Source organism: Hippopotamus amphibius, chromosome 7, assembly GCF_030028045.1.
Source record: "Hippopotamus amphibius kiboko isolate mHipAmp2 chromosome 7, mHipAmp2.hap2, whole genome shotgun sequence".
NCBI classification, from domain to species: domain Eukaryota; kingdom Metazoa; phylum Chordata; class Mammalia; order Artiodactyla; family Hippopotamidae; genus Hippopotamus; species Hippopotamus amphibius.
In genome coordinates this window covers 19,777,115-19,800,018 of record NC_080192.1, presented here as the reverse complement: position 1 = coordinate 19,800,018, position 22,904 = coordinate 19,777,115, and the positions used below count along the sequence as shown (strand labels likewise).

The following is a 22,904-nucleotide window of genomic DNA, read 5'->3' as shown; positions in this document are numbered from 1 at the left end:
AAATGTGCAGCCTCCACAAGTCTCCTTTGCTAGTGTCACTGCCCTGAAATCAAAGGAGAGAGACTGAGAGTTGGGATGAGAAAACTTGGGTGGATGTGCTTGAGGAGCTTGAATTCCTGGTTTTCTCTGAACCTTCCATACCAGCCAAAGCAGTTCTTTCTCCCTGAGGAGAGAAGCCTCTCCTCACCTGGAGACCACACAGTATTCACCCGAAGTAGATGTCTTGTAAGATGACTCCTACTACCGCAAGATTGAACTTGTTTCCTCCCATTGCCATGAGAATAACTAATGCCAAGTTTTAGTTGAGAGAGAAAATATAGTTTTTGATCTGGGAAGAGACAGATTTTACTGAAAGAATTTTAGGAGCTGGCTAATAATTACTGGAAGGAATTTAGAGAATACGTGTGGGGGGAGATCGTGAATGTGCTAGACTAGAGTGGCAGAATGTAAGACTGGATAGAGAAAAGTTTATTGACATGGTAGCACTCTCTTATGACTCAAGATTTAACATCCTGGCAAGGACACTTAGTGTTAATAAACTGTTGTGATGGCTTCTTGAAAATTGGTGGCCTACACTATATGAGATGGAGATGCTGGAATTGCCTTGTCAAAGTATTGAAGAAGAGGTCAGTGGCCCAGAGAGGTGGGAATGTTAGAATGGATTTGTCATGTGTTAAGAGAACCAACCTATTCTTTTCCCAGGAAGAGCCCAGAGAACACTCTCTTTACTAAGGCAATAAAGATTGTACTAATGAGAATGACAATGATATCTTTGAGAAAATTAGTGGTATCTAGACCAGGATTCACAACAGGAAATGATGCCACAGAATTGGGCTCTCTTGTATTAAATGAGATGATAGAATTCTATAATGGCAGGGGGCAGGTAGTGGTATTCCAACCATCACTGGCAAAGTGGCAACAAGGCTGAAGTGGCAACCAATGTTCCTTGGTGTGCAGGGAGCACAGTGTACCTCATGTTCAAAGTAGAAGGCAGTAGACTACGGTGTAGTTTTACTTATAAAACCCCAAAAAAGCAAGAGCCAGAGAGTAGAAAGTTGATGTCAACTGCTATAATGGAAAAGTGTTATAACTATTATTTCATGTCCATCAATTGGAAAGGAGGCCAATGATCTTTGAAGAATGCTACCTTTTCCACTGCAAGCATATAGCATAAATATGTGCCCACTCTTTCTCTAAAGTACCATAAGCCACTTATCCAAGTAACCTTACAATGCAATCCTTTCAAAGGTAGTTGGATAAGAGCACTAAACTGACTTGATACTGAGTGATCTAAAATGCCAGCACTGTCCCTCAATTACAGTGGGAGCTTATGGATGCCAGGTAATAAATGAAGACCTGGCTCCAGTCCATTTTACAGTAGTTTCAATTGATCCAGATGGGTCCTTGTAGCTATTTCCCTGGTCTCTAAGTGCATGCTTGCAATCTTAACAGTTTCACATTGGTTCTCTGCCCTATGGATTCATTATGATGGGGAGGATCAAGCAGAAATCCCTAAAACTGCCCCCTTCCACCCCAGCCAAGATAGTAAACCAAAAACAATATTGCACTTTGAGTAGAACTGCAGAGATGGGCCCCACATTCAAAGACTTACAGAATGCAGAGGTGGTGCATTCTTTTCCCGGAACATATATCAATGCAAACTCTGGCATGGTATGTGGCTGCTGATCAGGGAAACGTTTCAGTCATTAAGAACATCAAAAGCGTTTATATTTACATGGGAAGGATAGCACAATGCATGTTAACCTATTGTCACAGTGCTCTGTTAACTCTCCTACTCTTTCTCCCACAGTGTAGTCTGCAGGGATCTTGTTCATCTTGTTATTCCACAGAATCTCGTGCTGGTCCTCTGTGTTGGTAAATCAGGCTAATCAGATCGGATAAAGAAGAAGTGGAAAGGACTCTTGGTGCTCTATAAGACACACACAAGAGGATGGAAGATTCGGACCCCTGCAGGTTTTAGGGGTCCAATGGTCTGGAGGATGCTGGGACATGCCCTCCAAGTTAAGGACAAGTTATTGAACTTGCACCCTCTACCATTAAGAAAGAGGTACAGTGTTGAGGACTTTGACTTTTGAAGCTAAATGCTGCTCTCATCCACTTATGGGAAGAGCTGGAAGGCTGCTAGTTTCAAGTGGGGCCCAGGGCAAGAGAGAGGATCCTGCTGCAGGCTCAGGCTGTGATGTGAGCTGCCCTCCTGCTCAGACTATATGACTGATTACCCATTGATGCTACAAGTATCTGCGGTAGAACACTGTATAGTATCTCTGGCAAGCTCCAACAGAAGATTAATAGTACAGACATTAGGTTCTAGAATAAAGGCCTGTCTTCTCTTTGTTTGGAAAGCAATCCTTGGCGTGCTTCTGTGCCCAATAGAAACTGAGCATCTGCTCATATATGACATCAAGTTATTAACTGGAGTTGCCTGTCATGAGCCAGGTGTTATCAGGTTCATCAAATCATAAGGTCAGATAGTAACAATGACAATCCATTATTTGGTGGAAATGATACATTTGGGACCAAGCCTGAGCAAGTCCAGAGGGCACATGTAAGTTATATGGACAAGTAGCCTAGATTCCCGTATCACTTACCTCTCATGCACTAATGCATCTCCTTCAACCTACTCCTGTGATCCATGGGGAATCCCCTATGGTCAGTTGTATCAGTAGTTATTGCTACAATAATGCTATATAATAAACAACCAAAAAAACATTGAGACTCACCAATAAGCATTTATTATTCAGGGATCTAGGGCCAGCTGGGATTGGTTAGGCAGATTTTCTGATCTCGGCTGGGCTTGCTTACATCTTGGGGGTTGGCTGCTATGTGACTTAGAACGACTTAGCTCTGTTCCACACATCTCTCATTCTCCATGAGACTATCGCAGTCATGTTTCTAAGTCAGTGATGGAGACACAAGAGAAGGCAAGACCAACTACCCAAGTATTTTTCAAGCTTCTGCTTGGATCAAATTTGCTAACACTCTATTGACCCAAAGAAAATCACGTGGCTAAGTTCAGAGTCCAAAGGTGAGGCAGAATGCTCCACCCAGAGTGGGAAGGCAATGAAGATTTTATGGGAAAGGGCATGCAGACAAGAAGAAGTGAAGAAGTAAGGCTGTTTCTGCAATATTATCATACCAGATGACAGAGAAGGAAAATGTGGGTCTTGTTCATGGGTAACCAGCTTGGTATCTTGGTGTGAGCTGAAAATGGCTGGCTTCCACACTATATCCTGTCAGAGGTGCCTGGAAGGATCAGTGGTGAGGGAAAAAAGAAAAGTCTTCCTGATAGAGCTTCAAACAGTGCACTTGGTTATCCATGGTGATGGAGAAAGATGTGGCCTGGGTTAAGGATAAACACAGTCTTGATTATAGAAAAGTGTGTAGACTTCTGTATCATGGAATGTCAATAAAAGAGCACTAACCTGAGGAGGCAAAGATTAGGTAGACAGGATGATTCAGTAGATTTCAGCCAGCCTTGCCCTTGACCGCTCCAGGCTTACATAACAAACTCATAAGTGAAGTAATCATGGTGGCAGAGATAGAGGCCCAACAGCTTGGGCTTTCTCTAAGGCTGATGTAAGTTACGCCACTGTTGAATATGTGATCTGTCAGCAGCAGAGACCAATGATTTCGTAACACTCCCTCAAGACATAAATTAGCCACATGGGAGCAAGTTGTTTAATTTCCTTCCACCTTGGAGGAGGAAGCAATTCTTTCCTGTTGTGATTAATCTGTACTCTTAATACAGGCTTGTTTTTCCTTCCATCAGTATCTCTGTCATCATTACTATTTGATAGTCTACAGAATGCCCCCACCCCCCAGAATAAAAGAATGCCTATTACCAATATGTTATCTTGCATTACATTACCTCAGATCAAGGAACTATTTTATAGTAAATGAAGAGCAACATGAATTATTGGATCCATGATCCTATCATATGCAGCATTATCCAGAAGCAGTCAGTCTAATACAATAATGAAAGGGACTATCACAGTGTCTGCTTAGACACCAGCTCAGAGATAACAGCCTGCAGGGTTGGGGTGCTGCTTTCCAGGATGTGATACATGCACTATACCAAAGGCCAGTATGTAATTCCATATCCCCAACTGCTAGAATTCATGGGTCTGGGAGCCAAGAGGATAGAAATAGGACTGGCCCTTCTTACCACCATTCTCAGTGACGTACTTGTAGAATTGTGCTTCCCATCCCAGCGCCTTAGTCTCTGCTAGATTGGAGGTCCTGTTTCCTAGACAGGGAAAGAGGAAAAAGCTAGCACATTTCTATCAAGAAACACAGTAAGATTTCCATAGAACTGAAGCTACTGCTGCCAACTGATCCTGTTGGGCTGCTCACGTCTGTGGGACAACAGGCAAGAAAAGGGAGTTAATGTGTTGGTTACCATGAGGAGCTATAATTGCAACTACAAAATGAAACAAGGAGGATGTTTGGAACTCAGGTGATTCACTGGGGTGATTCTTGATGCTTCCATGCCTGGTGTGAAGAGCAAACAGACAAATGTGATAATAGCTTACAAGGGGCAAAGAAACCAAGGCCCTAGACCTCTAAAGGGATGAAGGTTTGGGGCACTCTACCAGGCAACCAAACTAGACCTGCTGAATTTCTGGAAGACAGTAAGGAAAGTCTCAAATGGGTGGTGCAGGAGTGAATATGAGTTTTGGTCTTGGGTTCAGTTGTAGCAACAGGAACTTTGTCTCACTAATCCTCCTGTGTAGTCTTTTACAGACTGTGGTTGGTCATCACTTTGAAGATCTGGTGATGGAGTGGACTTAACACTGGACTCAAACAATTCTGAATAGCAAGCGGCAGACAACACCAAACACCTCTTCTGCCCCACATCACAACCCTTTGTCAACTTCTGCCATCAGCTCACTCTGAACCACATTGAAACTACCTTCAATTCAATTTCTATCTGATGATAAATATAATAAGAATATCTGACTTTGATGGTATATGAACTAATGGCCAAGTTGTGAAAAGCTTTACATGCTAATAAATACTACCAATAAGTTCCAGACTCACAATAACTATGATATATAAGCTTCCAGTTGTCACAGAAAATTTTGATCCAGTATTACTTTCTGCAAGAAATTTCTTTAACAACTCTTATGATACAAATGTACACAATACTTTTTATGGTAAAATATTCACAAAAATTGAGTAATTCACTTAGCCAAATTCACTTTTTTGGGTGTTGAGTCTATTTTTGATCATTAAACTCACACTGACTTCATTTTAGATGCTCATTGCACCCCTCATATTACTCTATCTTAGTACTTTATTTAGGCTCTTCTATTTTTCAGTTCAGGACCCTTTATTTTGGTAACAAGACATACTACCAGCTTATTATAAATGCTTTATTTATTTTTAACATAGAGGAAGCTTGGTGGTGGATACATAGCCATTTGATGTTTTTATGACTAAGAGGTAAAGTTCAGGTTCTCTTTCTTATAGAATGTAAATGTGCACCAACACATGCATGTGTAATTGTTATCAAAATTAAGCTTAGTCACTAAAAGAAGATTCACTATCTGAACTTTCTTCTGTATTTTTTTCACCTTCACCATCAGGCACTGGAGCATCTGGCCTCCTGAAAGAGAAGGAAAAAAATTTTAACGTTTTTTTCCAGCTGAAAAAAAGCACTAACTGTAAATTAGGTTCATCCTAGAATATTGTTGCTAATAAATCTGCCAAGTCTGCGTTCTTAACTGAGAGTCTCCCGCTCTCCACCACAGCGTGCTTCTCACTGGCTTCTCCAGCACCATGGGGATCCAGTGCTATTCCTGTACAGGCCATGGCACTGTTTTCTCCTGCCAGTCCTTATACAGTGTGCTACATCAGCACTTTTTGCTTCTCATTACCATGGAGACCCAACTATAGACAGAGATGCGATCTGGAGAGGCTGGCATGACTAGTGCTAAATCCTTGCAGCCTCCAAGTGTCCATGAGGTACAGAGAAAGGAAAGCTAGCAGTGGAAAGAAAAAGAAAACCTTCATGTTGAGGAAAGCTGCAGGGAGCAATTTAAAAATGGAAGAGAGTTCAAGAATGGCCATTAAGAAACACAGGCAATATGGAAATTTTGTGGGAGAGGAGAGTGCCTATTCAAAGAAGTTCTTAATGTCTTCTGAATGTTTTCACTTATATGTTTCATCATCAGAGAAAGAATATAAGAAGAATGAGTTGGTAAAAATAATGTCTTGAAGACTCCCTCGGCACAACAAGAAGATGTGAGCATGGTTAAATTCCAGCTTTGCATAGATGTGCTATAATAAAGCACATGAAACTTAGTGGTGTCATGAGAACACTCTACTACATAGGCTCCATGGTGTTTGTTAGTAAACCATTTAATCAACACGGCAGCACTACCACTCAGCCTCTATTCACTCTTAAGTAAATTAAGCAAATAAAGTATACTTGGGGGAAACTAAGAGGGAAAGGAAGAATAATATACTTGCTCTGTTTTAATTAAAAGCTACAAGACTTATTTTTCCCTCAGGCCCCTTGATTCTTATTAAAGATTTACAACACCAACAAATAAAACTCTTCTTTGCCACAAATATAATTACTATTCCTAAAATAAGAAAATGTATGGTCTCTTATTTACCTTTAGTTATTATAAGTTATGGCTGAGTTTTGACTTATATTTTTAATATCATTACCTGTCGTGCTACGAAACAGAAGAAATGCTGGCATTGCTCCCTAGCAATGGGTCTAATATAAACCTGTCTGCTCTGCTGTACAATTCTAGGTTATGCCTGTGAGGAAGTCACATGTACTCAGGACAATAAAACTTTCAAGCTGGATACAGCACTTAGAGGTTTTGACTGGTGCTCCATCTGCCTGAAACACTAACACAGGACCACAGTCTTCATCATTCTCTATAGAAGCAAGAACTCCAGCAGTAGTAGGCATAAATACTGGGCACACTGTCCCCACTAAACTTCTCTTTGGTATACACATGATTCCTTACTGTGTTCACTTTACTGAAAAGGAAAACATTACCAGAGGAAATTATTTGTATACTACTCTAAAATTATATTAGTATCTATGGCAACTCAAACAAAAAAAACAATGTGCATAACTCTCCTAACATAAATGCTACTTAAGAAAATGATAAAAGCAGCTTAGGCCTAGAATGCAGTGAAATTATAAAATTAATTTATGTGTGTAACCATTTTTTAATATATGTGATGCTAGACAGTCTAGTGGTTAAGAACCCAGACTCTGGAGCTAGATTGCTTAGGTTCAAATCTCAGCCTTGCTATGTACCTGCTGAGTAACTTTGGGGAAGCCATGTAACCACACTGTGTACCCAACTGAGTGACTGGATTGTTGTGATGATTAAGATGAATTAGTAGGACTTCCTAGGTGGCACAGTAGGTAAGAATCCGCCTGCCAATGCAGGGCACACGGGTTTGAGCCCTGCCCCAGGAAGATACCACCTGCCGCAGAGCAACTAAGCCCGTGTACCACAACTATTGAGCCTGCGCTCTAGAGCCCATGAGCCACAACTGTTGAGCCCATGGGCCACAACTACTGAAGCCCATGCTCCTAGAGCCCGTGCTCTGCAACAAGAAAGGCCACCACAGTAAGAAGCCCATGCACCACAACAAAGAGTAGCCCCTGCTCACCGCAACTAGAGAAAGCCTGTGTGCAGCAATGAAGACCCGACACAGCCAATAAAATAAATAAATAAATAAATAAATTAAAAAAAAGATGAATTACTAAATGTAAAGTATACTGAATAACATGTGGCACATAGGAGGTATATTAAATAATGGTTATCTATCTATTATTATTATTATTATTCTCATTGTTATCATGCACCTACTACTTGCCGAGAACTGTGTTGGGTGCTGGAGGTACAGAGGTGAATAACAAGTAGTTCCTGCTCTGCAGAAGTTGATAATTTAGTGGGGGAGACAGAAATGCAAACATATTATACAGTGTGATACACAAAAATATAGTTGTACTAACTACACTTGTTTGAAAAGAAAAGGTAATTCACTCTACTAGGGCTGGTCACAGAAGACTCCAGAGAGGTGGAGACACTTGTGAAGGGGTTTGGGATGGGTATGAATTTGGCAAAAACAGAAAATGTTGGAATAAGTGGAGATGAGAGTATTCTGAGTAAAGGAAATAATGGGAATGGTGCAGCACAGTACATTTGGGACCTATAAGTCTTGTGGTAGCCAGGGTGTAAAGTAACTGGGGGTACAACAGTAGTAAGATTATGTCATTTGGTAGGGGCAACAGGTGGATGATGAGGAGAAGATATATGGAATGTAAGCTTTCACTGAAATTATACAACTAAGTTTAGGAATTTTAAGTAGTCATTTTTTTAAAATTGAAGTATAGTTTATGTACAATATTATATAAGTTACAGGTGTACAATGTACTGATTCACAATTTTTAAAGGTTATACTCCATTTATAGTTATTATAAAATATTGGCTATATACCTTGTGCTGTACAATGTATCCCTGTGGCTTATTTGTCATACATAATAGTTTGTACCTTTTAACTCCTGCCCCTATATTATCCCCCCCACTTCACTCTCCCCACTGGTAGCCACTAATTTGTTCTCTATGTCTGTGAGTTTGCTTCTTTGCTGTTATACTTACTAGTTTGTTGTGTTTTTTAGATTCCAAGTATACATGATATCATAGAGTATCTGTTTTTCTCTGCCTGACTTATTTCACTTAGCAAAATACTCTCCAAGTCCATTCAAACGGCAAAATTTCATTCTTTTGTGTGGCCGAATAGTATTCCATTGGATATACACACCACATCTTCTTTAACCATTCATCTGTTGATGAAGTTTTCACTTCTTTTGGGTATATACCCAGAAGTAGCATTGCTGGGTCATATGGTAATTACATGCCTAATTTTTTTTTTTCACAATCAAACAGAAACTTTATTAGTTTCTTCTAAAAGAGACAGTGACATCAATCTTTTTAACAGAAATCTCAGGTCATCTGAGAGGTCAAACAGATCCAAGGAAGAAATATGACCAACAGTTAAATTAACCAAAAGGCACTACAACACCACCTAAAACCTACTACCGCAGTGGTAGTGGGCTAAGGAAGATTAAGCTACAGTGAAATAACCTCATGTAAATGTTATAGATTATATAGTAGGAAGCGAGTTTGCTTTCCAGAAGACTATGGCACAATGATCACTTGCGACCAAGTGGATATTTGGCCAGGAAAAAAAGATCAGGCCAAATGGAAAGCAACAGGGACAAAGGAGAATCCAAGTGACAGAAACCAAGCAAAGGGTGATGGAGCAGGCTTTTTCCTCCCAAGAAGCATTTGCTGCATGGTGGGTTGCTTCCCCTCAGGTTCCTGCCCTAGAGCTGCTCCAGCCTTAGAGGTGCTCAGCAACCAGAGTTGGGTTTGGGTGGCCCCAGGCTCTTGTTGTAATTTAGTACAGACTTTAGAGAACTTGTCACACGTGGTGGGGGCAGGGGAGGGGCTGAAGCTACATGCCTAATTTTTAGAGAAATTGCCGTATTGTTTTCCATAGCAGTTACACCATTTTACATTCCCAACCACAGTGGGTTCCAATTTCTTCATATTCTCACCAATACTTTTGTTTGCTTCCTTCATTTTAAAATAAATTTAAAGCTCTTTTGAATTGGAATTGCTATGAAAACAAAAGAAAAGCTACATGCTAGAGTTCCTTTTGTATATAAAAAACTTCAGAAATTGTGAGAATCAAATGAGGTTATATGAAAGCATTTCATAAGCTATAAAAGCTTTACAAATGTAATAATAAAACTCACAACATCATTTCCAGACTCTGGATATTCATATTCATACAGGGAATAGATATTTGGCTTTTTATGTTATGAATAGAATTGCTCCTGCTTGATTATATATATATATATATACACCTTTTGTTTTAAGTTTCTTTCATAGAAAGAAGTTTTAAAGATATGTTTAAAAAGGTTGCTACTTTAAAATACTAGCCACACTTCATTACTAAGTGAATCACTAAAAAAGTATACATCAGCAAAATGCAGAAAAATAAAGTCATAAGTATATTCATGATTTAACATGCATATTTTTAAAGAATCTCAACCTTTAGTGGTTACAATAAAATACACTAGCTTGGGGAGAAGAATCAAGATGGCAGAGTAGGAGGACGTGCGCTCACTCCCTCTTGCAAGAACACCGGAATTACAACTAACTGCTGAACAATCATCGACAGAAAGACAATGGAACTCATCAAAAAAAACACCCCACATCCAGAGACAAAGGAGAAGCCACAATGAGATGGTAGGAGGGGCACAATCGCGTTAAAATCAAATCCAATAAATGCTGGGTGGGTGACTCACAAGCTGGAGAACAGTCCTGAGGGTTCTGAGACCCACGTCAGGCTTCCTAACGTGGGGGTCCAGCAATGGGAGGAGGAATCCCCAAAGAATCAGACTTTGAAAGCCAGCAGGATTTGATTGCAGGACCTCCACAGGACTGGAGGAAACGGAGACTCCACTCTTGGAGGGCACAGAAAAAAGTGTGCTCACCAGGACCCAGGGGGAAGGAGCAGTGACCCCACAGGAGACTGAACCAGACCTACCCGCTGGTGTTGGAGGGTTGCTTGCAGAGGTGGGGGGCAGCTGTGGCTCACCGAGGAGACAGGGGAACTGGCAGCAGGGGTTCTGAGAAGTGTTCATTGGCATGAGCCCTCCCAGAGTCCACCATTAGCCCCACCAAAGAGCCTGTAAGCTCCAGAGCTGGGTCACCTCAGGCCAAACGACCACCAGGGTGGGAATACAGCCCCACCCATTGGCAGACAACCAGATTAAAGTATCACTGAACTCCACCCACCACATCAGATTAAAGTTTTACTGAGCTCCGCCCACCCAGCCCAACCCACCATCAGTCCCTCCCATCAGGAAGCACCCACCAGCCTCCTAGACAGCTTCCTCCACAAGAGGGCAGACAGCAGAATCAAGCAGTATCAGCAGTATTTCATCTTGTGGAACTGAAAATCACAGCCACAGAAAGACAGAGAAAATGAAAAGGCAAAAGACTTTGTACCAGATGAAGGGACAAGATAAAACACCAGAAAAACAACTAAAGGAAGAGGAGATAGGCACCCTTCCGGGAAAAGAATTCAGAATAATGATGGTGAAGATGATCCAGAACTTTGAAAAAAGATTGGATGCAAAGATCAAAAAGTTGCAAGAAAAGTTTACCAAAGACCTAGAAGAATTAAAGAGCAAACAAACAGAGATATGCAACACAATAACTGAAATGAAAAATACACTAGAAGGAACCAATAGCAGATTAACTGAGGCAGAAGGGTGAATAAGTGACCTGGAAGACAGAATGGTGATAATCACTGATGCAGAAAAGAATAAGGAAAAAAGAATGAAAAGAACTGAAGACAGCCTAAGAGACCTCTGGGACAACGTTAAATGCACCAACATTCTCATTATAGGGGTCCCAGAAGGAGAAGAGAGAGAGAAAGGACCCAAGAAAATACTGGAAGAGATTATAGTTGAAAATTTCCCTAACAAGGGAAAGGAAATAACTACCCAAGTCCAGGAAGCGCAGAGAGTCCCAGGCAGGATAAACCCAAGGAGAAACACGCCAAGACATATAGTAGTCAAACTGACAAAAATTAAAGACAGAGAAAAGTTATTAAAAGCAACAAGGGAAAAACGACAAATAACATACAAGGGAACTCCCATAAGGGTAACAGCTGATTTCTCAGCAGAAACTCTGCAAGCCAGAAGGGAGTGGCACAATATATTTAAAGTGATGAAAGGGAAGAACCTACAACTAAGAATACTCTACCCAGCAAGGATCTCATTCAGATTCAATGGAGAAATCAAAAGCTTTACAGACAAGCAACAGCTAAGAGAATTCAGCACCACCAAACCAGTCCTACAACAAATGCTAAAATACACTAGCTTGGTAGCTACATTTTAATAAGCATTTTTATATAACTTGTGGCATCAAGATTATCAATAAAAGTCTTAGTAAAAGCAAAATTTTTTAAAGTTTAACCTTAAACTCTTTACTAAGTTTAATTTCTTTCAAAATAAGAATTTTCAAAGAAGTTAACAGGTTGACCTCAACTAAAACGGAGTCAAAATTTAGAAAGGAAGGGAGAAGGCAGGACTAACCATATACAAATCAGAACTTTTTAGCATACCAGACGCTGTGGCCATGTTATTTCTGTTACCTTTCTCCCATTTATGTGAATAAATAAGACTATCAACCACGATCCCTACTGCCCTCATCCCTTCCTTATACCCTTCCTTGTTTCAGCCACATAATCCAGGCCTGGCAGGTCAGAAGAATCTCTTTCCCCAGAAAGAGATCAATTCAAGGGAGTGCTCATAATCTAAGCAGGGACAATCAGAATGCTTCCCTAGAAATGAGCCTTTGATTACAGAGAAGGGGCTCTCTGGCTCTCTTTCCTTTCAGTTGGCAAAACTAGCAATATTATAGCGATTTAAAATATAAAGCAAATATTAGCTAATTCCTTGTTTTCAAGGAGGAAGCTCATTAGCAGTAGCAGAGAAGTGGATTATTATGTCAAGGAGTAAAGGTGGATGGAGATGCCGAGTGAGAGAGAACACCAGCCAGCCTGCCCTGATGGTGCTGTGTCCCTGATTCTGTTCTACTTAGACTTCTTAGGTATGTGAGTTAATAACTTCCCTTTTTGCTTAAGCTAGTCTGAGTTGGTTTCTGTGATCCTATATATAAAATGAGTCTTAAAATACAAATATTGGTCTGATTTGTTTTTATTAAAGAGATATTTAATTTGTGTTTAAAACCACAGCCATTTTAAGGACATCAAACATCATAAACATTCTTTGGAAAAGCATTTATTTATGTAGGTAAATAGTTTAAAGATATTTCTCATTTTCTTCAAATTTAAAACAGTTGAATTTAAAGCAGATTAAGGGGACTTCTCTGGTGGTACAGTGGATAAGACTGTGCTCCCAATGCAGGGGGCCCAGGTTCAATCCCGGGTCACGGACCAGATCCCACATGCATGCCACAACTAAGAGTTCACATGCCACAACTAAGGAGCCTGGGAGCCGCCATTACGACCTGGTGCAACCAAATAAATAAATAAATATTAAAAAAACAAAACAGATTGTGTCAAAAACATTGTTAGTAAAACTACTGCTGAGTAGGAGTAGTTGTTGGGGAGAGGGTGCAATAGTTATCATTCAAATCACTTTTCAATATCAACTAGAGCACACAAAGTTATAACGTCACATGATACTTGTCAATTAGTGTTGTTCTCAGAGTTCTATGCAATGGCAACATGTGGTCTGAAGGTAATAGCAAAACACTAAATTGCTGAACTAAGATTGCAGTGATTATATAAAAACATTTGGGGTAGTTCAAAAAAAAAAGACAATTTTGACTTAGATATTATAGTAAGTAATTAGTAAGACTTATTTCAGCATTACATTTACTCAAACTACACATACTTTGGTCTTTTCTATTCTGTATGCCCATCAAGACAGGTATAGCCTGTCCTTTGTTGTGGTAAGCAGATTCCTGCAGCCAGAGAAACAATGTAATGTCTAATATCATAAAAAAAAAGACAGCTAGCCATCCTAGGTAAGATGGGTTTCTGTTGTTTATCTTGGGGTTTTTTACTTCATAGCAGTTCCTCTCTCTCTTGCTTGCTAGACACTGGCAGACCACAACTGCTTTTTAACACCACCTCTTTGATATTTTCATTATCTCTTACTGTTGTGATCAAAGTCTCCAACAGTGGACTAATCACAATTTTTTTTGACATTGTTTTTTTCCTGTCCTGTACCTTCTAGTCAGCCTGCCAGCTAGTGGTCAAGGACTGTTAATTACCTTGAATGGAATCCTAGCTCAGCAAGAACTTAAAAAATGGAACAAGTAAAAAAAACTATTTGGGGGACTTACCTGGTGGTTCAGTGGTTCAGACTCTGAGCTCCCAATGCAGGGGGCCCAGGTTCGATCCCTGGTTAGGGAACTAGATCTAGATCCTGCATGCTGTAACTAAAGATCCTGTGTGCCGCAACTCAGACCCGGCACAGCCAAATAAATAAATAAAATAAATATATTTTAAAAAAAAAACCTAAAACCCTATTTTGGGAATTGTTCAGTTGGGGAGTTGAGATCAATTCTATCCTCAACCAGCCAAAATCCAACCTTTAATCCATTATTGTTGTTCTGTAGCAGGAGCTAGACAAAGATCAATGGCAAATAAGGTATTCCCTTAGAAAGGGCAGGAAAATCTGCTGGATATGCCTTGAATATAATTAAATACAGTTTTCTTGCTTTCCAATATCCTTTTGGTTAACACTAATAAATCTCCTCGTCTCAGCGATAAGTAGGCTGAGGTGTTTACTTTTATTTCTGGCAAGCATAATCATGGTCATTCCAGCCTGGAAGGAGGGTATAAATGTCTTTTTTTTTTTTCTTTTTTGCGTATAAATGTCTTTTGAATAGCTATGTCCAGGACAAATGCCAACTGAGCTGGTTCTGTTTAAAGCCTGTGAAGTAACTTGCTTTCTTTAGCCAAATCAGTATGCTACAAACTGCACCCTCCTACTAATATTAAGAGTGTGACCAGTTAGATTTCAATTTCAGAAGTCTGTTCTTTAGTATAAAGTTTAAAATATAGACCTTTCAGTTTGGGAAAGCAGAGAGTATAACTCAAAAGGATAATTACTCCGTGTATGTTAAATATGTCTTTGTTAAGAACACAATGGTATACAGGCAACTACGGGACTTTAAACAAGTTGTGATCTAAAAGCCTGGTAAATCCAGTTGTTTAGAACTTGCTACATACTCCTCCATTAAAACATTCATAAATCACAACTAACATTTACTGAACATTTACTGCTTGTCCAGAGCTATGCTAAGTGCTTACATCATTCTCTTACTTAGTTTGACCAACTCTATAAAGGGCGAACTCTTCTATTTCCCATTTACTGACGAGGAAACTGATGTACAGACTGATTAGGTAATTAGTCCAGGGTGATATAGCTGGATAGTGGAAGGGCAGAATCTGGACCTCAGCAAGCAGACCATTTCTAAAGTCTGTCTTAGCCTGAGCCTTAACCGTCATGAATTTCATATCTTGCTGGACAGGTTCAGAGGCTAGTCTATTTATCTTGGAGTAGTAAAAGTAGTAATTACTAGGTAATAATAATAACCTTAGTTATGGGACATAAATGTAAGCACAGAACAGGATAGGGAGAAATATTTTTTTTTCTGGTAAGAAAATGTAGGCATTGATTGAAAAAATTTATAAGGCATGATTTACCTATTCTATATTTCTAAAAGGGATCAACCTTAAAATTTTCCATTTTCTTTTCCCTTAAACTCTTTTGAGTATGATGGTGACAAAGGTACTCCTTCACATACCTTCTGATTTCACAGCATTTTTTTAAAAGTAATTTTTCAAGCTAAACAGAACCAATTCTTCACTGTTATTTTCAAAAACTTGGGTTTTTAAAAAACTTTTAATTAATTAATTAATTAATTTGCTGCGTTGGGTCTTCACTGCTGCACACGGGCTTTCTCTAGTTGTGCCAAGTGGGGGCTACTCTTCATTGTGGTGCACAGGCTCTTCATTGCAGTGGCTTCTCTTGTTGCGGAGCATGGGATCTAGGCGCGTGGGCTTCCGTAGTTGTGGCACATGGGCTCAATAGTTATGGTGCACGGGCTTAGTTGCTCTGTGGCATGTGGGATCTTCCTAGAGCAGGGATTGAACCCATGTCCCCTGCATTGGCAGGCAGATTCTTAACCACTGTGCCACTTAGGAAGTCCCATAAAACTTGGATTTTTTAAGAATAGTAAATAATCGCTCAGAAGTAGCAAACAAATACTATTTATTTGGTAATTATCAGGCATTTTCTTCAGTTTTATAGACCTTCTAAAATTCAGGGACAGTCATTTTTGTAGGAAAATAACCAGACTCTCTTTTCCCTTATTATGTAAACTGTTTTGATTCAAAATTACAGACTTTTAGCTTCCAAACTGTTATATACACAAGCCAACTGAACAACAATGTATTTCCTGATCAGTATTTATTTCTATATTAACCTCAGTTTTGCTCTTTGCTCAGTGCAAATAGATCTAGACTATTTCTTCTTACAGTTACATGAGTCTTACTACCTAAGCTTAATAGAAAAAGTGTATGATTATACTTTAAAAGAAAAAAGAACGGTCTTTACTGAAAGTTCTTGGCTGTGGCTTAATATGTACCTAAGATTCTAAACAAAAGAAATAAAAGAACACTCTTTCCTTGGATGGCACATTTTCTTCTCCGTCATCATCTCAGACTTTCCCCTCAAAGTGACGCTCCTTAACTTTTAGGTAAACATGATTTCCAAAGTGCCAGCATTCTTCTTTAACAAGGTGGTTGATTCCACTTATCATATCTAGCTAAATGAAGTTGGAGCTGGTTTTCTAGTGGCAGTGGTGATAGGTTATAGTGAGTCACCCCTCCAACCAGCGCCCCTTGTGACCAATGGCATGTACTTATGAGGTAATGGGTCAGAATTCAGGCTCCAGGCTGTGGTTGAGGAACAGCTTTTCTGTAAGACAATGTTAACTGTTACTGGAATTCTACCCTAAAACTTGGCACTACCTTGCAAATGAATGTTTCTCAACATTTACAGACAATGACATGCCCTCAAACTTGCTAAGTGAGATACATCAAGGAAGTACTGGGGGTCCTGGGGGTTCTCCCCTTGGTTGTCATCCATGGACTTTTTTTAACTAACTAATTAATTAATTAATTCTTTGGCTGCTTTGGGTCTTCGTTGCTGCACATGGGCTTTCTCTAGTTGCAGTAAGTGGAGGCCACTCTTCATTGTGGAGTGTAGGCTTATTGCAGTGGCTTCTCTTGTTGTGGAGCACGGACTCTAGGTGAGCAGCCTTCAGTAGTTGTAGCACGTGGGCTCAGTAGTCGTGGTGCACAGGCTCTAGAGCTCAGGCTCAGTAGTTGTGGTGCACGGGCTTAGTTGCTCCTTGGCATGTAGGATCTTTCTGGCCCAGGGATTGAATCTGTGTCCCCTGCATTGGCAGGTGGATTCTTAAGCACTGCACGACCAGGGAAATCCCATCCATGGACTTCTTAAGATGGTGATACCTAAATGCACTCTTCAAGAATATGAACTCGGCCTGGCCATTTAAGATGGGGGAAGGAAGTTACATGGGGAGGAATACAACCATTCAAAGACACCAGGAAAATGACACATTCAGAGAACTGCAAGTACTTTGCTACAGCTGCAGGAGATAGGGATGTATGGATCACTGGCAAGAAATGAAGCTTGAGTCTTGATGATAAAAGCATTTATTTGTAATTCTAAGATGTTAGACTGTATGTTAAAGTAGGTGGAAAGTCACAGAAAGATTTGTATGCATGAACAGATGAACTATATACAGAGATCCACTAAGTTTTTAGTGACACATTGAAAGAGAATAGGAAAAACAAATCACGAGCTATTATAATAATTCAGGTAAGAAATGATGAGGGCTTGAACTAAACAGCAATGGCATGGAGGCATATGGTCAGATGTGAGAGATTAAAAAGTGAGAAAATCACAGTGACTGACACGGTAAGGGGTAGGGAGGAGGGCAGAATTAAGGGTGACTTTCAAGTTGCTTGTGTGGGTAGCTGGTTGAAGTAAAGGATTATGAAGTAGGTTTAGGCTGGGCAGGGGATGAAATGAAGCCAATAGGGGGTAAAGGGATTGGATAGTCAGCATATGTTGATGCTTAAAGGGCTGCTAGTTTTCCATTTATTACATTTTCACTAGAGAGAAAAGTCATCATTTTTAAGGCCATTTTAGCTCTCTGTTAGTATAGAAGGTCTACTGTGTATTTCCAGAAGCAAAAAAAGAGGTCATAGTCAATGTTAAATATATTTATTACATATATTCCAATAAGTACCAAAATTGGATTGGACCCATATGTTCAATTCACATTAACGTGTATGTCACAATCCCTCTGCTTTTAAAATGTGTCAGAAACAATTTCCAGAACAAATGCCAAATATCCTGGAGATGCTTTGGTTCAAATTACCAATCTATACCATTGTACTTGAATTGTCTGCTACTGAAATATATACTAAATGGAGATACATGTGGGAAATCTGTTCTTGCAGGCTTAAAAAAAATTATTAAATTTCATATTTTGAAAGATAAAATATGAGAAAAAGATAGCATATATGAGGGGAAAATGCATACGTTTTCTGGAAGGGCTAAGAGCCAAGAAAAATTCCAAAGTATACTGCTAGTACAGTATGAATGCTTGGATAGCTAACATAGCTAAATACATTGAGGTGAACTAAAACCTCAAACTGGAAAGACTCTTCACAAGTGCCTAGATAGTTGCAAAAGAGACTAGTTCTGAATAATCCATTAAGATATATTTTATCCAGGCTGAGCTATGTAGCCAGGTTTGCCTGGATGGAATAAATTACTGTCAAATTTCTGAGCCACAAATTTTCAGCATTTCTCAAAAAATTTTTTATAAAACTCACACAAAACAATATCTAGTTTCATAATAACCATTACTGTGGACTTAGACTTACCCTATTTATTTCCCCATTTGGCTTAACCTAGATCATGTAGAGCAAATTTCCTATACACTGAGATATTAAATAAAAAACTGGTAGATAATTAAAAAGAGAAAGAGAGAGAGAGATGGAGCAAAGAAGGGAGGAAAAAAGTAGCATGGGAATAAAAAGAACATTGCTTCTTGTGGACACTACTGCCGTGCAACAAAACTGCCATCATTTCTTTTGCATATACAGATTCAGCATCAATCTATTGAATCTACTCCTAAAATGTTTTAAGGCTAGTTTTAGTAGCATAGCATAGATTTTTCACTTTTTAAACATAGCAGAGACACTATTTATGAAGGTGGTTTCCTCAACTATAAAACAATGTATAGGAAAAACATATATAGAGCTTGAAATATTTTTATTATGACTGATAAATTCAATATTATCATTATATTAGAAGAATTACTTACTCAAGAAGATCTGGGTCTAGTCCTTCTGATATCATTTTGTTTCTTATTGCCATCACTGGAACACCCTAAGCAAAGAACACAAGATAATAATTCAATTATTAAATATACTTCCTTCATAAAAACAGACAAACAAACCAATCAAACAGAATTGAAAGACCAGAAATAAACCCAAGCAACTAATATTTGACAAGGAAGCCAAGAATATTCAACAGAGAAAACAGTCTCTTCAATAAACGGTGCTGGGAAAATTGGATATTCACACGTAAAAAAATAAAACTTGACCCCTATTCTTGTACCATTCATAAAAATTAACTTGAAATGGATTAAAGACTTAAATGTAAGACCTGAAACCATAAAACTCCTAGAAGAAAACATAGAAAGAAAGCTCCTTGACATGGGTCTAGTAATGACTTTATGGAAATCATACCTAAAGCATAAGAGACAAAGTAAAAAATAAATAAGTAAGACTACATCAAACTAAAAAGCTACACAGCAAAAGAAACCATCAACAAAGTGAAAAGACAACTTAATTGAAATGGGAAACAATATTTGCAAACAACATATCTGATAAGAGGTTAATATCCATAAAGAACTCATACAACTCAAGAGCAAAAAACCAAACAATTCAATTAAAAAATGGGCAAAGAACCTGAATAGACATTTTTCCAAAGAAGATATATGAATGGGCAAGAGATACATGCAAAGACGCGCAACATCACTAGTCACTAGGGAAATGCAAATTAAAATCACAGTGAGCTACTACCTCCTGTCTGTTAGAACGGCCATGATCAAAAGACAAGAGATAACAAATGCTGGCGTGGATGTGCAGAAAAGGAAACGCTGCACACTGTATGTGAGACTGTTAATTGGTGCAGCCGCTGTGGAAAACAGTACGGAGTTTTCTCAAAAAATTAAAAATAGAACTACCATATGATCCATCAGTTCCAGTTCTGGGAGTATATCCAAAAAACCCAGAACATTAACTTGAAAAGATGTCTGCATCCCCATATTAGCAGCAGCACTATTTACAATAACCAAGACATGGAAACAACCTAGGTGTCCACTGAAGGATGAATGGATGAAAAGTTGTATATATACACAGTGGAATATTATTCAGCCATAAAAAACAGGAAAATCCTACCGTTTGTGACAACATGGGTGGATCTTGAAGGCATAATGCTAGGTGAAATAAGTCAGACAGAGAAAGATAAATACTGTTTGATCTCACTTATATGTGGAATCTAAAAACCAAACCAAACCCAACAAAAAAATCAAACTCATAGAAAAAGAGATCAGACTTGTGGTTACTAGAGGCAGAGAGTGGGGTAGGAGGAACTGGAGGAAGATGGTCAAAAGGTACAAACCTAAAGTTATAAAATAAATAAGTACTAGGGATGTAATATACAAAATGATGACTATAGATAACACTGCTGAATGATATAAGGAAAAGTTAGAGTGGATCCTAAGAGTTCTCATCACAGGTGAATTTTTTTCTTTTCCTTTTATTGTATCTGTAAGAGGTGATGGATGTTAACTAAACCTACTGTGGTAATCATTTCACAATATACGTGAATCAAACCATCATGCTGTATACCTTAAACTTATACAGTGATATATATCAATTATTTCTCAGTAAAACTGGAAAAAAATTAAAAATAGAGGCCAGAAAAAAAGCCTCCTTTCAGATGGTTCATTATTTAAAATAGCTCTTATTCTGCTTTTATATTAGTATGTGCATAGCACTTGAATAATCTAATAAGGTATACATTTTAACTGACTTAATGGAATCAGTGCTATCTAATACCACATAAGCCCAAATTAAATCATTTGAGCTTCTCCATTACTAATTCTGCTGGATAGAAGCCAGATATCATATTCTCATTCTTCTTATATCACCAAAAGAAGGAAAACACTGATAAGTCAAATGATTAAGGCCTTGGCTGGGATGGTGCCATGAATACTTAACAATATGAATAAATGTCTTTTCAAATAAAGATTTCAGAGCTTTCTACTCTTAAATATAGCTATGTCAATTTCTTTTCATAAGCAAATGGTCCAATTTCACTTGGACACATTATGCACAAAGGTCAAACAGAATTCAAGAACTCTTTTGGGATTATATTATACATCTTCTCTATACCAATACAAACACTATGTAATGATAATTCTAGAAGTGTATTAGTCACAAAAACATTGAGAACATGTGAATTTCAAAGTTCAGGATAAGAACATCAAAACAGTAAGAAGAGGATATTGCAGAAATAAATACAAATTTACTTGAAAAGGGGAATGATTTGATATATAAATAAGCATTTATTGAAAACTCACTTATAAAGCTTTAAGGAGAGAAGACGCAATCAAGTCTCTTCATCAACTTCTCCTCTTCCCCCAAAGATGAAGAGACACTAATCAGATGTGTTAAATTTGAGGACCTTGATTATATCACCTTCAATAGTAAGTGGGGTCACTGTGCTTTAAAAGGTTGTACACAAAAGGTTGGGACCCTCTCCTTCATATCTCTTCATCCCACATGGCAGAAAGAGTAAGCTGAGGCAGAGTCCACACGGGAAAAGTCTCAATCACCTCTCTACGCTGTTGCATACTGTTCTCTTCAACCCTCCCTTGTCACTAGCCAGTTGTGACATTCAGTTTTGAACCTAAGATACAGAAGAGGCCCCTCAGGAGCTCTGACGCTCCAGTCCAATTTCACAGAGCCCTACCCTGAAGTTTCTAAACTAACCCAGCTAAAGTTCCCCTACTTTCTTTCGCAGTTGTCCCTTGTGTGTTTTCTGGTCTCAGGGATCTTATAGGGTTAGAAATAAATTTACTGGGGTTACTGGTAGAATTCTCATATCACAATCCCACACCTCAATGTTTAACACCACAATGGCAGCACAGTGCTTTATGCTGAGAAAATAAAGACATAATCAGCCCCTGCCCTCAGAGAGTATAGTCTAATAGATTTGTTAAAAAGATGATCACAATACATTCATAAAATTGATTAACAGAGACCTGCATAATGGGCAAGGTTAGGCCCAAGGGAAGGCAGACTGAGTTGAGGACCAGCAAAGAATTTGCTGAGGTAAGTCTTGAAGAGGGGATAGGAGCTTATTTAAAAACAAAAACAAAAACAAAAACAAAAACATAAAGACAGAAATATATATATATATATATATATATATATATATATCTTCAAGTAATCTATCATACATAAGATTGTTTCAAAAATATTTTACAGAATATATACTTGTCCAGATATTTTCCTCCAAAATACTGATTTTATCTTACATTTCACCCAATAAATCTGCATTGAGATCCTTGCAAGTATTGTAAAAATACGAGAGTCAAATGGATTATAAATTCAATATACAGAGCTTTCAAAGTTAATGACAATGCATCTCTCATAGAAATGTTACAGATCTGCCAAATTAAGTTCAGATTATTATTAACTACAATCCTCATTTTTAAAATCAGAAAATGTATTAAAAATTTAATCCTTACTTAAAAAAAAAAGCCCAAAAAGACAGTTGTAGAAAGAGTCATAAGATGCCTTCTACAACCATAATCTCTTATTTTGGCTATAGAGGAGAAAAAGTCCAAGTTCTCTACAGCTTGCTAGGTTAATGGAGGTTGGGAAAGCAAAGGCTTTTTTTCAAATTCACAGGTTACCAGGAAGACTCTCTCCTGAAAGAGGCAAGGCTGTCATTTACAGGCCCATCTTTACATTTGTCTTCATAACTGGTATGTTTTATATTATAAATTAGTAAAACATAATTTATTAAGACCTCAATAACAACAGACAATTAAATGCATCCTAAATACTAGATGGATGAAAATAAATAGAATCATCAT

The 22,904-nt window shown here is 38.5% G+C and overlaps 1 protein-coding gene across 3 annotated transcripts in view; it reads right to left on the bottom strand.

Annotated features, from left to right (window-relative positions):
• Positions 1-5,382: 5,382 nt before the first annotated feature.
• Positions 5,383-22,904, bottom strand: part of WASHC3 (WASH complex subunit 3) — a 51,355-nt gene continuing 33,833 nt past the window's right edge. For all 3 annotated transcript variants that reach the window (XM_057741471.1, XM_057741472.1, XM_057741473.1), the window contains 2 exons: positions 19,053-19,117; positions 5,383-5,629 (listed from right to left, as the gene is read on the bottom strand). In XM_057741471.1, coding sequence (XP_057597454.1) covers positions 5,545-5,629; positions 19,053-19,117 — 150 coding nt within the window. In that variant the 3' untranslated portion in view covers positions 5,383-5,544. The remainder of the gene's footprint in view (positions 5,630-19,052; positions 19,118-22,904) is intronic.